General features: G+C 56.4%; 4 protein-coding genes across 4 annotated transcripts; 2 read left to right on the top strand and 2 right to left on the bottom strand.

Annotated features, from left to right (window-relative positions):
• Positions 1-157: 157 nt before the first annotated feature.
• On the top strand, positions 158-4,761 carry IMPDH2 (inosine monophosphate dehydrogenase 2). The gene is made up of 14 exons (XM_007955312.2): positions 158-255; positions 692-740; positions 955-1,056; positions 1,165-1,239; positions 1,576-1,782; positions 2,153-2,240; positions 2,318-2,517; positions 2,606-2,696; positions 2,783-2,878; positions 3,871-4,014; positions 4,101-4,245; positions 4,337-4,480; positions 4,566-4,649; positions 4,740-4,761. The coding sequence occupies exons 1-14, from the start codon at positions 158-160 to the stop codon at positions 4,759-4,761; spliced, it is 1,545 nt and encodes a 514-aa protein (XP_007953503.1).
• An 819-nt stretch (positions 4,762-5,580) lies between these two features.
• On the bottom strand, positions 5,581-6,700 carry NDUFAF3 (NADH:ubiquinone oxidoreductase complex assembly factor 3). The gene is made up of 4 exons (XM_042782889.1): positions 6,624-6,700; positions 6,226-6,418; positions 5,990-6,056; positions 5,581-5,891 (listed from the first exon to the last, which is right to left on the bottom strand). The coding sequence occupies exons 1-4, from the start codon at positions 6,698-6,700 to the stop codon at positions 5,581-5,583; spliced, it is 648 nt and encodes a 215-aa protein (XP_042638823.1).
• Positions 6,701-9,904: 3,204 nt separating this feature from the next.
• On the top strand, positions 9,905-12,865 carry DALRD3 (DALR anticodon binding domain containing 3). The gene is made up of 12 exons (XM_007955310.1): positions 9,905-10,069; positions 10,157-10,452; positions 10,590-10,846; positions 10,930-11,009; positions 11,090-11,218; positions 11,591-11,661; positions 11,765-11,826; positions 11,930-12,012; positions 12,102-12,284; positions 12,359-12,472; positions 12,576-12,644; positions 12,746-12,865. The coding sequence occupies exons 1-12, from the start codon at positions 9,905-9,907 to the stop codon at positions 12,863-12,865; spliced, it is 1,629 nt and encodes a 542-aa protein (XP_007953501.1).
• A 335-nt stretch (positions 12,866-13,200) lies between these two features.
• WDR6 (WD repeat domain 6) lies at positions 13,201-18,653 on the bottom strand. The gene is made up of 6 exons (XM_007955311.2): positions 18,472-18,653; positions 14,371-16,843; positions 14,188-14,271; positions 13,980-14,096; positions 13,763-13,881; positions 13,201-13,664 (listed from the first exon to the last, which is right to left on the bottom strand). Exons 1-6 carry the CDS (start codon positions 18,569-18,571, stop codon positions 13,201-13,203), a joined length of 3,357 nt encoding a protein of 1,118 aa, XP_007953502.1. The 5' UTR covers positions 18,572-18,653.
• Positions 18,654-18,796: the final 143 nt, after the last annotated feature.

Here is an 18,796-nt window from a genome sequence, read left to right as displayed (position 1 = left end):
TCTCGGGGACGCAGTTGGTCCCGCCCGGTCGCGTTGCGCTCTGACGTAAGCGGTGCGTCGGCGCCGTCACGGTATCGGCGAGTTTATATTGGCGCGGCCCAGAGGCCTGCGGCCTCTGCGGCGCGGTCCTGAGACGCGGCTGCGCTCCGTGCTTGTTATGGCTGATTACCTGATCAGCGGGGGCACGTCCTACGTGCCAGACGACGGACTTACGGCACAGCAGCTCTTCAACTGCGGGGATGGCCTCACCTACAAGTGCGGGCCGATCGGTCTCACCTGGGCGAGGAGATGGGCGGCGCGCTGGTCAGGGAGGCTGGGTGGGGGCTTTCCTTGGGCGCTGGCGTGGGGGACAAGTGCCGGGGAGCCCGCATTCGTGTCCGGGTACTGCCAGATATGGAGCAGGATGAGGTTGAAAGGTGGGGGAGCCGTCCTAGCAGTGCTTAGGTTTCATGTTTGAAACTCCCGTTTTCTGGGCACATGGAGTTGTCAGAGTGCCAGGAGCACTCGTGACAGATTGATGGCAAAGAAGGGCCCCTTTCCATCTCCACTTTGTGCTCTGCCTTGCCAATGACACATATGCTCAGTCATTGCCACTCCCTGCCCAGATTCCTTATGCAGTGAATTATGAGGATTGGATTCTCAGGCTCCCCTAAACCTGAACCGTTTTCCCAATCTCCCTCCCTCCCTATAGTGACTTTCTTATTCTTCCTGGGTACATCGACTTCACTGCAGACCAGGTGGTGAGTATAGCCAGGAATTGGGTCCTGGGCAACCAAGCTGGTATAAGATGCTGCTGTCCCTTCTCTCTGGGTTACCTCACAATATTGGATTTGGGGGTATGTCTATGGAATGGTCTTGGTGCTTCACATGCAGGTTATCTATTTTGTGGTTATTCTGGTAGCACCTTTAGGTATATGAGATGCATTATCACACTAGTGGGTCTTACTTCCTCAGGACTTAACCTCTGCACTGACCAAGAAGATCACTTTGAAGACTCCACTGGTTTCCTCCCCCATGGACACAGTCACTGAGGCTGGGATGGCCATAGCAATGGCGGTAATCCCCATGGGGTGCTAGGGCAGAAATGGGGATTCCATCTATTTTCTCTAAAAACAGATAATTATACCTGTCTTGTTATTTGTCATTATTCTCTTTGTCCTGAAGCTTACTGGAGGAATTGGCTTCATCCACCACAACTGTACACCTGAATTCCAAGCCAATGAAGTTCGGAAAGTGAAGGTCAGAAGGGCAAAGATTCTGACCAAGAGCTCCTGGGAATAGCACTGAGGTGGGGTAGGGGGGATTGTTTTGCTCCTGATCTTGTACCCTTTCTTTTCATTTGTGGGGTTCAGTTCCTGAGGAAAAGAGCCTGAGACCCAGCATCTTCAGCAGAGGAGCAAGTGCCTCTAATGCACCCATAATCTCCTATCCCTTGGTTCTGGGAAGAGTTTGACATGTTGGTGTGATTTGGTCCTGTGACAGTCTGAAGAGGCGGTTGGGCTGAGATCCCAGGCTTCAGACCAAGACCCTGAAGGAAATGATTAAGAAATATCCTTTTCCTACTGTCTCTTCCAGAAATATGAGCAGGGATTCATCACAGACCCTGTGGTCCTCAGCCCCAGGGATCGGGTGCGGGATGTTTTTGAGGCCAAGGCCCGGCATGGCTTCTGCGGGATCCCAATCACGGACACGGGCCGAATGGGGAGCCGCCTGGTGGGCATCATTTCTTCGCGGGACATTGATTTTCTCAAGGAGGAGGAGCATGACCGTTCTTTGGAAGAGGTGGGTGTCTTTGGCAGAGGAGCACAGCCAAGCTGTGGTAGGCCAAGCCAAAGACTGGGGGTTGGGTATATTCCATTGGCTGAATGACATCTCTGCAGACCTCTGCTGCCCAGGAAAGACAGATGCCCCACCAAGTTCCTGAACCTTCATGGGATTCTCATACTCCCCTTCCCAAGTCTTTCAAACTGCCCAGAGACTTGCCAGCGTACATACTGTGTTTTGTCACCCCAGTGTGGGCACTAATTTATTATTATTTGTTGCCCTTTTTTCTTCACAGTGTAACAGGCATGATACCCTGGATTAGATTAGTATCTGTGGATAAGTCTGATTCCCCCATCTGGTCCTTTCTCATAGTTTTCTTATCTTCCAGATCATGACAAAGCGGGAAGACTTGGTGGTGGCCCCTGCAGGTATCACGTTAAAGGAAGCAAATGAAATTCTGCAGCGAAGCAAGAAGGGTGAGTGAGTCCTGGAGATGGGAAGGGGTCCGAAACCAAAACCCAAGACCCTGACTCATGTCCTGCATTGCCCCCAGGAAAGCTGCCCATTGTAAATGAAGATGATGAGCTGGTGGCCATCATTGCCCGGACAGACCTGAAAAAGAACAGAGATTATCCACTGGCCTCAAAAGATGCTAAGAAGCAGCTGCTGTGTGGAGCAGCCATCGGTACACACGAAGATGACAAGTACCGGTTGGACTTGCTGGCCCAGGCTGGCGTGGATGTAGTGGTTCTGGTGAGCTGCTGCACAGGTAGGGTGGTAGGGTAGTAGGGGCAGCTGCCATCCATGCAGTAGTCTCACTGAAACTTCCTCCTTGATCCAGGACTCTTCCCAGGGAAATTCCATCTTCCAGATCAACATGATCAAGTATATCAAAGAGAAATATTCCAGTCTCCAGGTCATTGGAGGCAATGGTGAGGCAGGAGTAAGCACTGAACGATGTGGGAGAGCTGGGCTTCCATCTGGCGTTTTGCACAAGTCCTTCCCTCTCTCTCTGCAGTGGTGACTGCTGCTCAGGCCAAGAACCTTATCGATGCAGGCGTGGATGCCTTGCGGGTGGGCATGGGCAGTGGCTCCATCTGTATCACCCAGGAAGGTAAGAAGATGCTTTGTCAGGTCCCTAAGAAACCCTGGCTTTGGCCAGTGCCCTTAGCCCCACCTGTCCTGGGGCCAAGTGCTCTTACGAGTCCCTCCCAATAGGGGCAGGTCTGGGAGCCAAATAGGCCCTTGGATGGGTGATATGCTGGAAGCAAGATGAGGTCTTGTCACCTCACCTGCCACCTCCTGCCTAGCCTGGCCTCTTTGCTCCTGCTCTGCGCCTTCTCTAAACTCTGGTCTGTTTGTTTTATTTAGTGGCTCCCAAGATCCCTCCAGACATAAAGTCCCACAGCCCCAAATGCCCTTCTACTGTCACGGGCTGCTATAGTAAGTGTGGCCCGGCCCACTGGCCCGGCCCAGCTGCCCACTGCCCGGCTGCTTTGTTGACTGTAGCTGTAGCTCCAGGGTTTGTGGTGCTGATGGGTGGGCAGTGCAGACTCAGACAGACCACGGTTTTGGGGGCTGCTCCTGAACAGTCCTCTTTTCCTGGGGCACTCACAGGGCAGGAGCTTCTTTCCCAGGCAGGCCCTGCTCTGCTTATATTCTGTGCAGTAGGTGTACCTCAAGTACCAAATCTAGAGCCTGCTCTTCTTCCACATGACCACTGCTCTCATCTTGCCTGAACTGTCCAACTTGTAGGGAAGAGGACTGGGCCTGACTCGATGCCTCTGAATACTAACTGCACGGTGACCCCTGCCCCACTTGATACCAGCTGGGTGGGGCTTTCCAGTTGATAAAATTGCATGTGCCTGAGGCTGCCCTGGGCCCTGTACACATGCACGTGCACATGCAGAGTTCAGTGGAGGCCAGCACAGCTGTTCGTACTGTTTAAGATGGATGGAACAGCATTTAATCCAGACATACCTCTTCTTCAGCCCAGCTGCAGTATTGGTGCAGGTGTAGCTGAGTGCTCCTAGGTGCTAAGTGTGGCCCTTGGGCCCCTGTTACCACTAACCATACCCACCCATCTGTTCCTATGTCTCTCAACAGTGCTGGCCTGTGGGCGGCCCCAGGCAACAGCTGTGTATAAAGTATCAGAGTACGCACGGCGCTTTGGTGTCCCTGTCATTGCTGATGGGGGAATACAAAACGTGGGCCATATTGCCAAAGCCTTGGCCCTTGGTGCCTCCACAGGTAAGACCCAGCACCCATGAAGCCTGGTGGGGCTTCTTCCCCATTCCTGCTTAGGCTATAATCTCAAGCATTGCCTCTGTCCATAGTCATGATGGGCTCCCTCCTGGCTGCTACTACTGAGGCCCCTGGTGAATACTTCTTTTCTGATGGGATTCGGCTGAAGAAATACCGTGGTATGGGTTCTCTTGATGCCATGGACAAGCATCTCAGCAGCCAGAACCGATATTTCAGGTGGGACAGGCAGGCCAGTTCTCCCGCCTCATTCCTGCCAGTGCCTTCATTCCTCCTGTGACCTTGCCCATACCTGGGTCTCTTTTTACAGTGAAGCTGACAAAATCAAGGTGGCTCAGGGGGTGTCTGGAGCTGTGCAGGACAAAGGATCCATTCACAAATTTGTCCCCTACCTAATAGCAGGTATCCAACACTCCTGTCAGGACATTGGTGCCAAGAGTTTGACCCAAGTCCGGTGAGTATGGGGAGTTAAAGTATGGGCAGAGAAAGGTTGGTCCGGGGCCAGCAACCTATGTCTTGACATCAGATCCTCTATTAAGAGCTATGATGTACTCTGGGGAACTCAAGTTTGAGAAGAGAACATCCTCAGCTCAGGTAGAAGGCGGTGTCCACAGCCTCCATTCGTAAGTGACCGACACCCCCACCCCTCCTGTTCTCTGCCATGTCTTTCTCTGGCTCCCACCTCATAGCTGGTCCTTCTCTTCTGTCTGTAGGTATGAGAAGCGGCTTTTTTGATCCAGGTATCCTCTTCCTTGATTTTTCAATAAAAACTTGGAAAAAAAAAAAAGTGATGCCTCGTTTTTGAGGTCAGCAGGCAGGCTGGGGCAATACAACACCTTCATTTCTAGGGACCCTCAGGCCCTGAGATAAGGGTGTTCCGTGGGCCTGGATGAGTTCAAAGTATCCTGCCTGAAGCTGTCCACAGGCCAGCTCTGAGCAGCCCGGCTCCCAAGAGTTTGGACTCGCACAGAATCTCAATTTATGGTTCCCTAAGGAGAGCTCATGAGACAGGGATTGGGGCTGTGGACTGGCATCCACAGGGACTTCTGCTAGCCCAAAGGTTGGCCATATGTTAACTGATAATCACTGCCATTGAATAGATTTCAACTCTTAAAAATCAGACTGCCACATTTTTCTCTGCAGAGCAGCTGGTGGGTTTGAACCACCAACCTTAGCAGCCAAGCATTTTACCACTGTACTACCACATCTACATACAAGTTACCTAACTTGAATCTCTAAATGACCTTGTGGGGAAAGAACACTGCGAGTTCCCTCAAACCTGCATGGGAATAAACGGGCAAATGGTGTTTGGAATAGGTAAACATACCTCTTCTTAGCCTCTTGAAGGTCAGGGATTACCATAGGACCCACTGGCTCCTTCATGCCCTTGCAATGAGAATGCACTGAGCCAGTGGCCCCTAACTATCAACATACCTAATACAAAACAGGAGGAACAGTTAGATTATTAATTAACTTTTTAAGTGACGAAGAAGACAATGAAAATGTTGGTAGCCCTTGCACCCCACAAAAGGTGACAGGGTCCTCTTAGACAGGTCAGTTCCTGTTCGTTTGGTCTGCAGCCTGGACCAGAGATGTGACTGCAGCCCCTCCAGGTGGGGGAATGAGAGCAGCTCCAGTCACACGTCCTTCATGACACAGGAAGTTGAAGGTGGCACAGGCATTGGGCTGCAAGAGAAGGCTGGTGTCAGCCTGGCTTAAGCTAGACCTGGGTTCCCGACAGCTTTCCCATGTCTTGGGCCTCACCGTGTCCTGCACTTCCACAGCAATGCTTCTCTGTCTCATGGCTCGTAGCACCTCGGGCTGCAACCGTTCTGCTCTGTCTCCTGTACCCACCACAATAATCTCTAGGGAGAGATAGCAACCAGGTCTGCTGAGAGGCTGGGGTGGTGGGTGGCCTTCTGGGACTTAGGTGCCTCAGCCCTGCTTCCTCCCCTCCCCATACCTATCGGGGGCTCCAGCATCCAGAAAAGGGAGAAACTCTCTTCAGTGATGTCCTGGTGGGATCCTACCTGTGCAAGGAGGCAGGTTCAGTAGGAAAAGCAACACATGCTGCCTCCCCTCAGACCCTCCCTCTACACCGCTATGGGGCAGCACAGAAATGCCAAGTTTGCCAGGAACTGAAGTAGGGAGTCGGGACTGACTCGGGCCTCGGGTTCCTCCTAGCGGAGCAAGACTCACGTTCCATTGCACCACGGAGTGCGGGAGCAGAGCGCAGGGCCCGAGCACGCGGTCTCCGTTAATTGTGAAGCCGCGGCTGTTGTAGCTGTCGATGTACATGGCGTGCGGTGCATCGCGTTGCAGCAGGGAGATGCGCGTCCGCTGGTACAGCTCGTCGTCTGCCGGCGTAAGCCGATGCCCACGCACTGGGGCCCTGACAAAGGGGGTACAGTCAGGGGCACAAGGGTCTCCAAAACCAAGAAGAATCAAGGCGTGCGGCGGGGGATCGCCAGTCCTTGGGGACTGCAAAGAACCGGGAGCGGAGCCCTGGGTCGCTGGTCATTGGAGGCGGGAAGGCGTGGCGTGAGGGTACCGGTCTCTGAGGGCAGGAGGGAACGGGGCGCAGGGTCAGGGCTCACCACCACAGCTGGGCGGGCGGACAGCGCAGCACAGGTCGCACACAGTGCAAACCCCGAAGCACGAAGACGGCAGCCATGACGAAGCGGCGTGAAGCTAGGCCGACGTAGGTTCAGTGAAGGGTCTGTAAGGTTATGACGGAGCTAATCCCAGCGCGAACACAGCGCCCCCTGCGGCCTGGCAGGCACAGCGCAGCTTAGCCGGCCCAGCCAGGGAAGGGGCAGTAGGCTAGTGCCATCTGTCGTAGGAAGGCCTGTCTCCAGCGCAGCTCTGGTGTCAGCACCTACCGTCCGCCCCGCCCCGGGCCCCTGACGGGAGTCCCAAGAGAGCGGGACACCTGGCGGCTTGGCTGGCCTCAAGGCACATATTGGGCTCCAGCCGCGGCCTGCTGCCCCGGCTCTCAGTCATTACAAAGGGCTCTGGTAACCCGGGGCGGAGCGGCCGCGCACCTGGTCGTGGCCAGCACACCTGGCCAGGGCGTGGTGCGACCCTTCCAGCCCCTAATCCCAGGCTTTGGGGTATCGGGTTTCGAGGGTGAGGCTGGCGACTCAGGTTTCCCCGCCTTGCCTCCGAATCACACCCCTTCCCAACCGTCATTCGCGCGACCGTTGACGGCGCCGCCGCGCGCCGCGGGAGGCGTGGCCGCGTGTGGATTGGCTTTACGGGAGCGCGAGGGGGCGTGGCCGGTGGCTTCACCTTAAAATGGCTCCAAGTCTGCGTTCACATCAAGCGGAAGGGGACGCGACGGAAAGGCCAATGGTGGCTATCGGTTGGGAGTAACCGAGCCGGACCGGACTAGAGGTTGAACTAGACAGCGGCTGGAGCATCGCACTGGCCTCGCTCTCTCTGCTTATCTTTCGAGAGTTCCCGCTTCCATCTTGAGACGAGTCAGAGGGCCTGTAGGCGCGAGACGCGCTGGCGGCCGCGCGGTGTTTGGGCATCTCCGCGCGTCTGCCCAGCCGTAGCCTCGGGGGAATGTGGCCGCATTCTACCTGCGTGGCCGGGAGGCGGGCGGGCGGTTTAGTATAGCTGGGCTGTGCAGTTGGTCGGCCGGCTGGCCACAATGGACTCATGGAGGTACCGCCGCCGCCATGCGGACTTATTCGGCTCCTGGCGTTCCGAGCGCTGGCAGCGTCACCGGACAAAGGCCTGGTCGCGGAGGTGCCCCCGGGGCGGGCGCGCTGATTTATTTCCTCACCGGCTCCGCGGGCGCTCTTCCCTCTTGGTCGGTCCTGAAGTCCCCTGGGTCACCGCCATCATTCCTGTGGCCCCGGCTGCGTGGAGGCCGATCGGGCTAATTTTGTTTGGCTGATCTAATCCGAATCGGAACCTGGTCCCACGGAAGGCCCCCCCCCTCCCCTTACCTTGTTCTGGGGCCCGGGAAAGCGCCTCGTTCCCATTAGACTCTTACCGGCTACTACCGGGACCGCCCCCTGGGATTGCGAATAGATGATGATTCTGGTCTGGCACGAGGGCGAGGGACCTGGGGGCAGGAGCCATACCCACGGCGGGACAGCGGGCAACGGAATCCCAAAAGCAGCTGTTGTCTCCAGAGCATTCCAGCTGCGCTTGGATTTCGTTCCCTGCTCTCCTGCCTGAGCAGCGTCCTGACCCAGATATCATGGGCTAGTCGTGACCCCCAGACATACTTTGCCGGGCTGTTTTGGTCTCTTCTCAAGTGCGCCCTCAGGGTGATGGTGGAGGGTTGAGACGCGGGAGACCTGGGGCTAGTGATAATCAATGGAACCTCGAAGAGTACTGTCGGGGGTTAAGGGCAGGAGCAGGTCCTCTGTGTAGCGCTGCAGTGGCGGTGAGTCCCACAGGGCCGCCGCAGCTCGCTAAAGATAGCGCTTCACTTCCTGGGGAAAAACCACCCCAACCGTCTTAATAGCCGAGAGAGTATGAAGTCCCCAGCTCGAACTCAGGCCCATAATCCTGCATCTGCACACGGGTCGGGAGCTTGCGGCATGGAAAGCGCTTTGGAATGACACGATCACTCCCGTTGAGTGGGCACCCAAGAAGCCATCGGGAATGTCGTGTCCGCCCAGTGCTCTTTTGGCGCCTCCCAGCAGGGCTTCATAGCCCTGGCCCAGAAAGGGGCTTTGCTAAGCTTTTCCTGCCCCCACCCAACCCGGTCTCTGAGATCGGGGCATACGACCACTCCAGGGCAGGGATCGTGGAGTTACCCTATTATCTGTGCTGAGTGGGGATAGATCTATTAAAAAAAAAAAAAAATTGGGGGGAATTAAGTTATAAAAGCATTTGGGAGACGTTGTTGTACAGCACAAGCGCCTTTCTGCTGATAGAGGAGATGGATGTTCCAGCTGAGGGCTGTCGTTTAGTTGGGTCTTCTCGTACTCGTATTGTTGCCCCCATAATGGCTCGTTGCCTAAAACAGGAAGCAAGAGGATTGCTATTAAAGTACACCAGTTTTCAAGAGAAGCATTAAAAGCTGGTCATTCTGGAAAAGTCCATAATGATGACCCAAACTGCCTACATTTCAAGAGTAGAAAACCGACAATTCTATCAGAGTAGAAATTTATTGGGAATAAAAATGACTCATCTCAACAAGGAAATGCTTGCAAGTAACCCAAAACCACAGAACACGATTTTTAAAATACATAATGTTTTCAGTCAGTTATGAAGGTGGCTTTAAGGAGCTCTGGTGGCACAGTGGTTGAAGCACTTGGCTGCTAACCAAAAAGTCAGTGGTTTCAACCCTCCAGCCACTCCAGGGGAGAAACATGTGGCAGTCTGCTTCCTAAAGATGTACAAGCCTTAGAAACCCTACCGAGCGGTTCAACTCTGCCCTTCAGGGTCTCTCTGAGTCGGAAATGACAGCAGTGGATTTGTTTTTTTGGTGGGAAGTGGCCTTAATGTTAGATTCCTTATTCTAATGACAAGTCCCATTTGGAACGTTTGATGTTTTAATCGCGTGTAAAATGGGGGAAATGAAACCACACAAGAAAAAGAAATGCAATGTGAGACATCAATGAGGAAAAAGATCTAGGATGAGCCCCATCCGAACTGACTAGGTCGCGAGGGTCCTTTTCCTAGTTGCTAATGAGAGGCGACGCAGCCACGAAGGAGCCTTGGATCTGAGAAGGACCCTGTAGGAAGGTGAGACGTGCAGGGAGCGCCGTGGGGAGACGAATGGGAAGCGCCCAACGCGGGCCCCTCGGACGCACCTGTCCGTTCAGACTGCACCCGGCCAACAGCCCTCCCGGAAGTTCGGCCTCCTGACATTTTGCTTCCGGTTCCGCGCGCTCCTTTTCCGGTCGCCATGGCGATAGAGCGTCTTGGGGTAGGCGAGACGTTAGGGGCCCTTAATGCTGCCCTGGGACCCGGCGGCCCAGTGTGGTTCAAGGAGACACGAGCCCGCCATCTGCGCGCCCGCGACTTCCTGGCGCCACGGCGCGCTCTGCAGGCGCGCTTTGGAGACGAGCAGGTGAGCGCAAGTCAGTCGCAGACGTGGGACCACGGGTAGTGGGGGCGCCGGGGTGGGGCCTACTTATCCGCCCGTCCACCCACACAGGTACCCGAATCCGTGGTCACTGCTGTCGCCGGCCTGCACGGCCCCGGTGTTGCCCCAGTGCAGCGCTGCGCGCCCACTCCCGCCGGCCTGGCACTCCAGCTGCAGCGGCCCGCTGTCTTTGAGCGCGTTCTCGGCTCAGTGGCCGCCTACGCCGCCCCTACCACACCCGCTTCGCCAGGTCCTCACGTCGTCCTGCACTGTGCGGCGCTGCGAGGCGCCCCCGGCACCCTCCGCCTGAGCCAGCTGCGTGCGGTTCTCGTGGCCGATCATCTGGCGCGAGCTCTGCACGCTCGCGGGTGAGCTGGGGCGCGGGGAAGGCAGGACTTCGGGACTGAGAGCGTCGCCACTTTCAGAATGGGCGCTGGGAGAGGGAAGACAGGGAGAGCTGGGTGGGCCGCGTGCGCTGGCTGAAGCGGACTCCCTCGCTTCGCAGGATGAGTGTGCGCCTGGTGCCCGCCACGCAGGACCTGCACATGCGTGTCTTCCTGCAGCAACTGCGAGTGGAATGGCCCGCTGCCACGGAGAGAGCCGCGACGGAAACCCTGAGGAGCCGCGCTTTTGCTGGGCTTTTTACTGCCCAAGATGGGGAGATCCTGCCCCCCGGCGTCCTGGGCAAAGTGTACCTGAAAGAACTGGTAGAAGAGCAGGGGCGCTCAGCTGGCTATGACCCCAACCTAGACAACTGTCTGGGTAGGACCTGGAGCCTAGCAGGGCCATTAAAAAGAGGGGGGGACCCTGCACTCCCCCTAGCCTCAAGGCTGTCTTCTTTGCAGTGACAGAGGAGCTTCTCTCTTCCCTGGCTGAGCTGCAGAATGCTGTGCAGAACTGGCCTGAGGACAGCTCCCCAGGCCTGGTTAGCTACTCTTCAGCCCTGAAGGCCTCCAGCAAGCCAAGTGTCTGGTGTCCCCAAAGTGACTGCTCTCCTCCCTCTAGGCTGGGACCCCAGGTTCTGGTGCAGATAGCTGCATTGTTGTCCATGTGGTAAGCTGCGAGGAGGAGTTCCAACAACAAAAGTTAGACTTGGTTTGGTGTAAGCTGGATGCCCAGGCTCCTATCAGACAGGTAGGTCAGCAATGGTGGAGCTTACTATCCAATTTCAAAGGGTTCTTGAAAGCTCACCAAGGTCCTGATAGCCAGTGGGTACAGGTGACATTTGACCTTGAGAGAAACACTGGGGTTGGTGAGGGGCCATATGCCGTAGGTACAGAGGCCCAGGAGGAGATGGGGTCTGAAGGTACATCCCAGAGAATCTTGAATAGGTTCAGGAGAGTAGACTGTGTCCAGAGTGATTGGGCTTAAGACTTGGTTGGGGCACCGGTGGTGACAGGCTGGGGAGGTCCTCGTGTAGCAGAGGCATCAGATCTGGGCCCCTTGAGGAACTTATTGCTGAAGAATAGTGCCAACTGGACTCAGCCCCTGCCATCTTCCTGACAGAAGCATCTGGTCTGTGGCCCAGTGAAAGTAGCTGGTGGACCTGGTACCCTGACTGCCCCCCAGTACTATGAGTGAGTGAGGCGGGAAGGAAGACTATCCTGAGTAGTTGAGGTGGGTGAAGGTGCAGTCTTTACTGGGACCCTACCCATTGGCTCTCTTCTTTTAAAAATACAGACTCCGGCTTGCCCAGGTACGCAAGGCCTCAGCACTCAAGCATGGTGGGGACCTGGCACAAGGTGCACCTGGGAGACTAACTATGCTCTGGGGTAGGGAAAAGTTATTTGTACCCCTGCGTGGTATCCCCTGTCTGCAGAGACTAACTGAGCTTGACTCCCTCAGACCCAGCCTGGACAGAGATCTTTGGGATTCTCTCAGTGGCTACCATCAAATTTGAGATGCTCAGCACAGCCCCCCAGACTCAGGTAAACCTGAGTGACACACAAGGCCAGGGCTGGGAGGATGGAGTGTGGTGGCTGCCTTGCTTCTCTGCAGCTATGCTCCTGTCCCCCAGCTCCTCTTAACCCTGGCTGACAGAAGCGTTTCCACAAAGGGCACCAAGAGTGGCACCTTTGTCATGTATAATTGTGCACGCCTTGCCACACTCTTTGAGAGTTACAAGGACAGCATGAAACAAGGCCTGTACCCCCCGTTTCCTCCCGTGAGCAGCCTGGACTTCTCACTGCTGCATGATGAGGTGAGTACCCCACCTGAGGAGTTGGCACAAGCAGGGGCTTGGCTTTTCCCTCCCAGCACCCTTCTCTCCCACAGGGTGAGTGGCTGCTGCTCTTCAACAGCGTCCTCCCCTTCCCGGATCTGCTGAACCAGACAGCAGCCCTGGCCTATACATCTCCAGGGCTCCACATCACTGTCCGCACAGAATTGGTAAGGTGTAGAACAGGCCAGACACTATACACTCTAGTCTTTATTCTAGTTTGGGGCACAAGAGCATTTAGGGCCAGGCCAGTGACTTGATCTCTATCTCTAGGTGTGCAAGTTCCTGGTGCAGCTCAGCATGGACTTCAGCTCATACTATAACCGTGTACACGTTCTGGGGGTAAGCACATAGCAAGAAGGGGTACATGGGAGAGACAGGACAGGTACAGGGTAAAGGCAGGGAAAGCAGAGGATGAGAACAGCAGACCCCTTTTCCTCCAGGAGCCTCGACCACACCTCTTTGGTCAGATGTTTGCTCGCCTACAACTTCTGCAGGCCGTGCGTGAAGTGCTACATGCTGGCTTGGCCATGCTGGGCCTCCCTCCACTGAACCACCTCTAAAGCAACCAGGCCGTAATGTCTGGGAATGTTCACAAAGTCATTGAATGGGGAAGAGGAAAAAAAAAAAACCACAAATTTTGTTAGGGGCCTGAAGCCAAAATAAATTGCTCTGTTAAAAAGCTGTATTCTGGTGTGGGGTGCGGGGGTGGGGTACATTCTTGGTCTGCCCAGGCAGCATTCTCAGCTCCAGCTCCAGCTCCTGCTCTGAAGTCAAGAACCCACAGCTGCCTCCGCCTGCCCTCAAGGCCCACTGGGCTCAGGCAGACAGTCACTCACTATTCTACTCTGTCCGTGAGCAGGCCCCATGCCCAGCATGCCAGCTACTGCTGGATACTTCAGTCATACCAGTTGTAAACCTCAAGACCCTGGCCCCCAAGAGCACAGCGATGGCCAAACTCGGGGCTCACAGGCCAGCAGTCCATGTCGGCCACATCTGGCACGTGATACACAGCACTATTCATGAAGATGGGTTCACCATGCCCTAAACGCCAGAAGGTTAGCCTCTGGTCAATGGAGGCTGAGACCATGAGGTTTGGACTCAGGATCTTGAGACCTGTCACATGAGCAGCGTGTGCACAAGGGACAGAGTATTCCTCTAGCACACGCAGCTGGGGTCCCCGCTCAGCTTCCCCTGCAGCCTCTTCCAGCTCTGTCACCTCCACAGCAAGCACAAAGACGTGGAGGGAGCCATCCTCACTGCCACTGGCTACAAGATGGTGGCCCGCAGATATGGGCAAAGTGTGTAGGCTGTTGATACCGCAGCTGTGGGCCTGGAGGGTGAGGCAGGGGTTGCCCAGCTCTGGGGGAAGAAGATACTTATCAAGACTCAGCCTGCTACACGGGCGAAGGTAAGGGGTGGGGTGCGGAAGGGCAGCCCATTGCACACTAGCTACTCACGATACGGAAGCCCAGGCTCTGCTGGTGGTTCCAGGGCAGCAGAACCATGGTCTAGCACAGTAGTGAGATCCCAGAAGGCCAGGCTGCCGTCAGTGGCTGCACTGCACAGAAGCAGCCTCCTAGGAGGAAGAAAAGGGGAGCCAGGTCAATGAGGGTGAAGGAGGGCAACAGGAGGCCCCACCCAACCCATGCAGGACCCTCGCCCAAACCCTCTCACCGCCGCTGGTTGGGTGCCTCATGTGTAAAGGAATGAACTTTGAGGACACACCGCTTGTGGTGGAAGGTTTCTGCAAGAAGCTGAAGTCGCCGCCCAGAGTCCTGCAAGAGAAAGAGCCTGGCGGGGGCGTGGGGGGGGGCAGCTCAGAACTCATTGAGGACAACTTCACATCCTTTGTTCCCCAGCCCCCTGGGCACTATGCTCTTACCTCACTGCCCCATCACTACAGGCTGCAGCCACAAGGGGGTCAGGGCCAGGCCGGTCAGGCTCACATACAGTGAGGGACATGTACCTGCAGCAACAACACAGCCGTCAGGTGGAGCCTGTAAGCTGGAGGGCAGTTGCATGGGGCTTGCCCTGAATGACCCCACCCCACACCCCTGCACGCCACCTGGTCTCTGGGTCCACCTTGACCATCTGGTGCCGATTGCGCTGCCGGTCCCAGTACTCATCTAGCCGATGGGATGAAAGGTGCATGATGTGACAGGCAAGGCGGCTTGGGGTGCTAGGATCCGGAGTGACCATGATGCTGAAGCACTGCATCTCAGCCCGGCCCCCAGCAGACACCACATGAGCAGTCAGGCCTGGCCGAGGATCTTGAGGACCACCCGGGGTACCAATGCCCCACACAGCCACAGTGCGCACCGAGGAGATATGGTTGCAAACGGCTGTGAGCGCGTGGGCCGCGCCCGTGGCCGTGGGGAGTGCCAGGACACAGACGGTAGTGTCCTCACTGCCTGTGATCACAATGTCGATCAGACCGGGCCCCTTGCTGCCAGGCTCCAGGTGGTCAGGCTGCACAAAATTGGGCACCTCAAATTCAGGCCCCAGGGTGATAGGACCCACACGTTTTACACAGGTGATCTCACGACCATGTAGACCCTCCCGGAGAATCACATGTGGCCGGGTACAGCCACCCAGGGCCCGGTAGAGCATGACGTCCCCATCCTTGAGGAAGGCGAAGGCCACAGCAGCCTCGGTATCAGAGAAGGCCCAGGAGCGATGCCCTCCACCACAGTTGACGATGTGCAGCTTCTCGTGTGACCGGGGGCTCCATACCACAAACTCATTGGAGTGGAAACCCAAGATGACCATGCTCCCATCAGCCACTACGCGGAGCCCAGCCAGCCAGTTCATGCCTCGACAAGACTTCTGCCGTAGGACTGGCTGGAGCTGGCCACCTCGCACAAAGAGCTGGTAATAGGCACCATCGCGCCCTGTGGTATACACGTAGCCACCGTGACAGGTGACTGAAGTCACACCCTGCTTCCCATGCAGTGAAGAGAGTGTAGACACAGGGCCCCACTCAGCTGAGGTACTCCCTCCCCCACCACTGCTATCACTCACGCCAAGTAACCCAGGCCCAGCCTTGCTTCCAACCCCAGGGACCTTAAGCAGACTTGGTCTGGAAGGGAACAGCATCACAGAGCCTCGGCGGTCCCCACACACCAAGAAGTCACCTGGGGGCAGGAAGGCACTGCACGTGTGCCACCTCTGCTTGCTTGGGGGCAACAGGTAGCGGCAACGTTCCTTGACAAAGATGGCCTTGCCAGAGGGTGCAGCTGAGATCTCCAGACAAGCCACCACCCCCCCAGGGCCTGATGCCAGCAACAAGAGCTCCTCATAGCCGCGTAGGGCCCAGCTCAGGCTGTACACCTTCCCCTGGAACAGAGTCAGGTCCACAACAGCAGATGGAGTGTTTATGGGGACGACCTTGACAAGACCCTCCCCATTGGCCATGGCACACAATCCGAAGCCCTCAGGACCAGGGGCTGCTTCCAGCAGGCAGTAGGACTGGAAGCACTTGTCCTCCAGCAGCTGCTCCCAGCATTTGACCTCGAGGTCATAGAGGTAGAGGGCCCCTGTGTCAGTCACTGCCAATACCCGCCAAGAGCCTGCCAGCGTTACAGCCTTGAGGGTACCTGCCCTGCTACGGGACTTGAAACAGAGAGCTGAGACCCCCGAGCCCGGGTACCCACGACCTACCAGGTGCCACAGCCGGATGCCTGAGTCATCACCCCCAGTGATGACCCAGGCCTGCTGCTCGTGGGCAGCTACAGCTCGGATCCCACGGCCCTGGTGGCCTCGAAAGGCCTGGAGGATCTCACCTTCGTGGCTCCATACCAGGCAAACACAGTCCTCTCCTGCACTGATAAGGTAATTCTCCAGGAGCTTGACCTGCCACACACGGGCACTGTGCCCAAAACAGTGCCCAATATTCTGCACTCGACCCCCAGGCACCCGGAGGTCTCCCACCTTCCAGATGCGGACACTTCGGTCTTCTGAAGCTGTGGCCAGCAAGCCCTTGCTTTCCAGGTATGACATACTGAAGATGACACCTACATGCCCACTGACCCGCCGGTCAGGTGCCACGGGCTCGTTTTCTGAAGTGGCTGCTGGGTACCAGACCAGGAGCTCATTGGAAATGGCACCCGCTACCATGGTCAGCTCCTTCCAAGTCTTTCCAATCAGGCAGGCTGAGGAGAGGGTGCATCTGTCTGTGCAGTGTACCTCCTGCAGGGTGCGTCCCACCATGGGGTCATAGAGCACCACTGAATTGTGGCCCAGAGCCACAGCCACATTCTCCTCCAGCCAGCGTGCATCCCAGATCCAGTCAGACACGCTCCATAGGCCAGAGCGCCAGAGCTCCCGGAAGCGGCCCTGCCCCCAGCTTACTTTCACAATTCGGAGCCCCTTGCTCCCAAACACAGCCACCATGGCTTGCGAGTCCAAGTCTCCATCAGGTTCTGGCCGCACCCGGAACCCATGGATAAGATAGTGGCCAAGCAGGTTCTGTATTCGCTTCATCATCCGCAGATGCCCACCAAAATCCAAGCTGTACACAAGGACATCTGGCCCCTCACCTAGACAGAGGCAAAGAGCCACGTCAGAACCTCCCACATGCCAATGACATGTAGGGAAAGAACCTATTAGCATGTAACCTGTGAATGTGTTAGGACATGTGATCCCCTAGGCGAGAACCTTGGGAAACCCTTGGCCTCAGTTTCAGCTCGATTTTCACTGTAGGCTTTCTGCTTCCCTTTATCAACCGTTCCAGTTCAATTCAACTATGAATTCTTTAAACTCTCAGCCAGCTCTTCATCATCTTACTCTCATCCTTTGGACCAGAACCCTCTCCACTTCAGTTCCCAGTACCTGGCCTCATCTACCTCCCCATGCAGCATCTTTCCTCCTCTCTCTCCAGGGGAGAGGTAGTCTTGCTAAGGCAACCTTTCCACTCTCAGGTCAATGGTCACACCCCTCCTGATTTTCAGGAGCCTCTCCCCCGTATCTGGGAAGGTGTGAGCGTGTTGATTACCAATGGGAAGAATAAGGAGAGTTTGGTCTCGGCAGAGCTGTAGCCTTGAACCTTGGCCCACCACTGGCCCCCTGTGTGAGCCCCCCTTCTGGGTATGGTGGCCTCAGCTCAGAGAGCCCCAGAGCCGCAGCAACACAAAGGGCTGTCAGAAGAACAGATGAAACAGACACACAAGAGCTTAGACCCAGTCTAGCACACAGCAGAATGCAACAAATACAGCCTACAGAAACTTCATTTCTTGCTTCATGATATGTACTCTCCTTGTGCTCCCAACAGTTTGTCTGGCACCTCCCTCCATCCTTGACTCACATGAACACTTTCTGGATAGCCTCATCCTCTACCCAGGTATCTCTAGAACTGAACAGCCAGCTGCCTCCTGGCCACCCTGAGGCACCTCCTGCTACATTGACATCCTCTTCAAATTCTCTTAGTGCACTCATCCCTCTGCCCGTCCTTGAGTCAAAAACCTGGAAGCCCCCAGCTTACTCCTCTCTCAATCTCCCACTTCACATCTGTCTCCAAGTCCTGTGAATTTCACTTTCTAAGAGTTCACAAATCCTCACCACCATGGCAAGCTTGGTGCTCCCCACCAGTCCGTCCTCCGAGGGGCATCGACATTGGACGGCCCGACCCCAACCCTGATTATCAAAAGGGGCCTCACCTTTCGCCTTCCCGGGCACTGACTGCCTTTCTTGGAAAGGTTTCACCCCAATTTCCCTCAACCCCATCCTCCTCAGAGGAATTTCATTCCTACCTTGCCAGGAGAGGTCACACCCCCGCCCGCTCTTGAACCCACCCCCAGCCACACTAGGTCCTGCCCCGTGGAGGGGCTAATCTCCCCCGGCCCCGACCTCCTGCAAAACCTACTCTGGAAAAGCCCCCACCCCGCCAAGCTCCTCGAATTAACCAAGCACCCCTCCCCCGAAACGACCGCGTCATCCCAGACATTCCCGCGGCCCTGCCTCCCCTGTCCAGGCCGGCTGCAGTTTATGAAGGGCCGTAGTAGCCACATCAGTTTTTGTTTCCAGGCCCGTCCTCGTTCCCGCGTTCTCCTGGGGTCTCTTCCCAGGACCTTCGGGCCTAGTCCCGCAGCATCCCTTTGTTCCTCGTGGCCCCGCCCCAGGCTGGTACAGTTTCTCCGCTTGCTAGCGCGCGCCTCAAATCAAACCTCACCCGCCAACAGCCGGTCCCCCACGCACTCCAGACCCGTGACTGGGAGGAGTATGAGCTCCGAGGTGGCCCGTGGCCACACGTACTCCTCGTGAGCGTCCATGTCGGGCCTCGAATTGCGGCGACTGCCACCACCAAGAAGAGGTGTGTTCTCGCGATAACGACCCTTCCCCGCGCGCCGCGCTGCCGATCGACTGAGCGTTTGGTTACAAGTAGCTGCGCCTAGGGACGCCCCGCTGCAGCTGATGTCCAATGACGACCCTCTGCCCCAAGCGATCCCGCTCATGATTGGCGAGGCCTGTGGGGGGACAGTCCTCGGCCCCTCCCC

Source organism: Orycteropus afer, unplaced genomic scaffold (genome assembly GCF_000298275.1).
Source record: "Orycteropus afer afer isolate SDZICR_OR568_19922 unplaced genomic scaffold, OryAfe1.0 scaffold00498, whole genome shotgun sequence".
Lineage (NCBI taxonomy): Eukaryota > Metazoa > Chordata > Mammalia > Tubulidentata > Orycteropodidae > Orycteropus > Orycteropus afer.
This window is presented reverse-complemented; position numbering and strand designations above follow the sequence as displayed.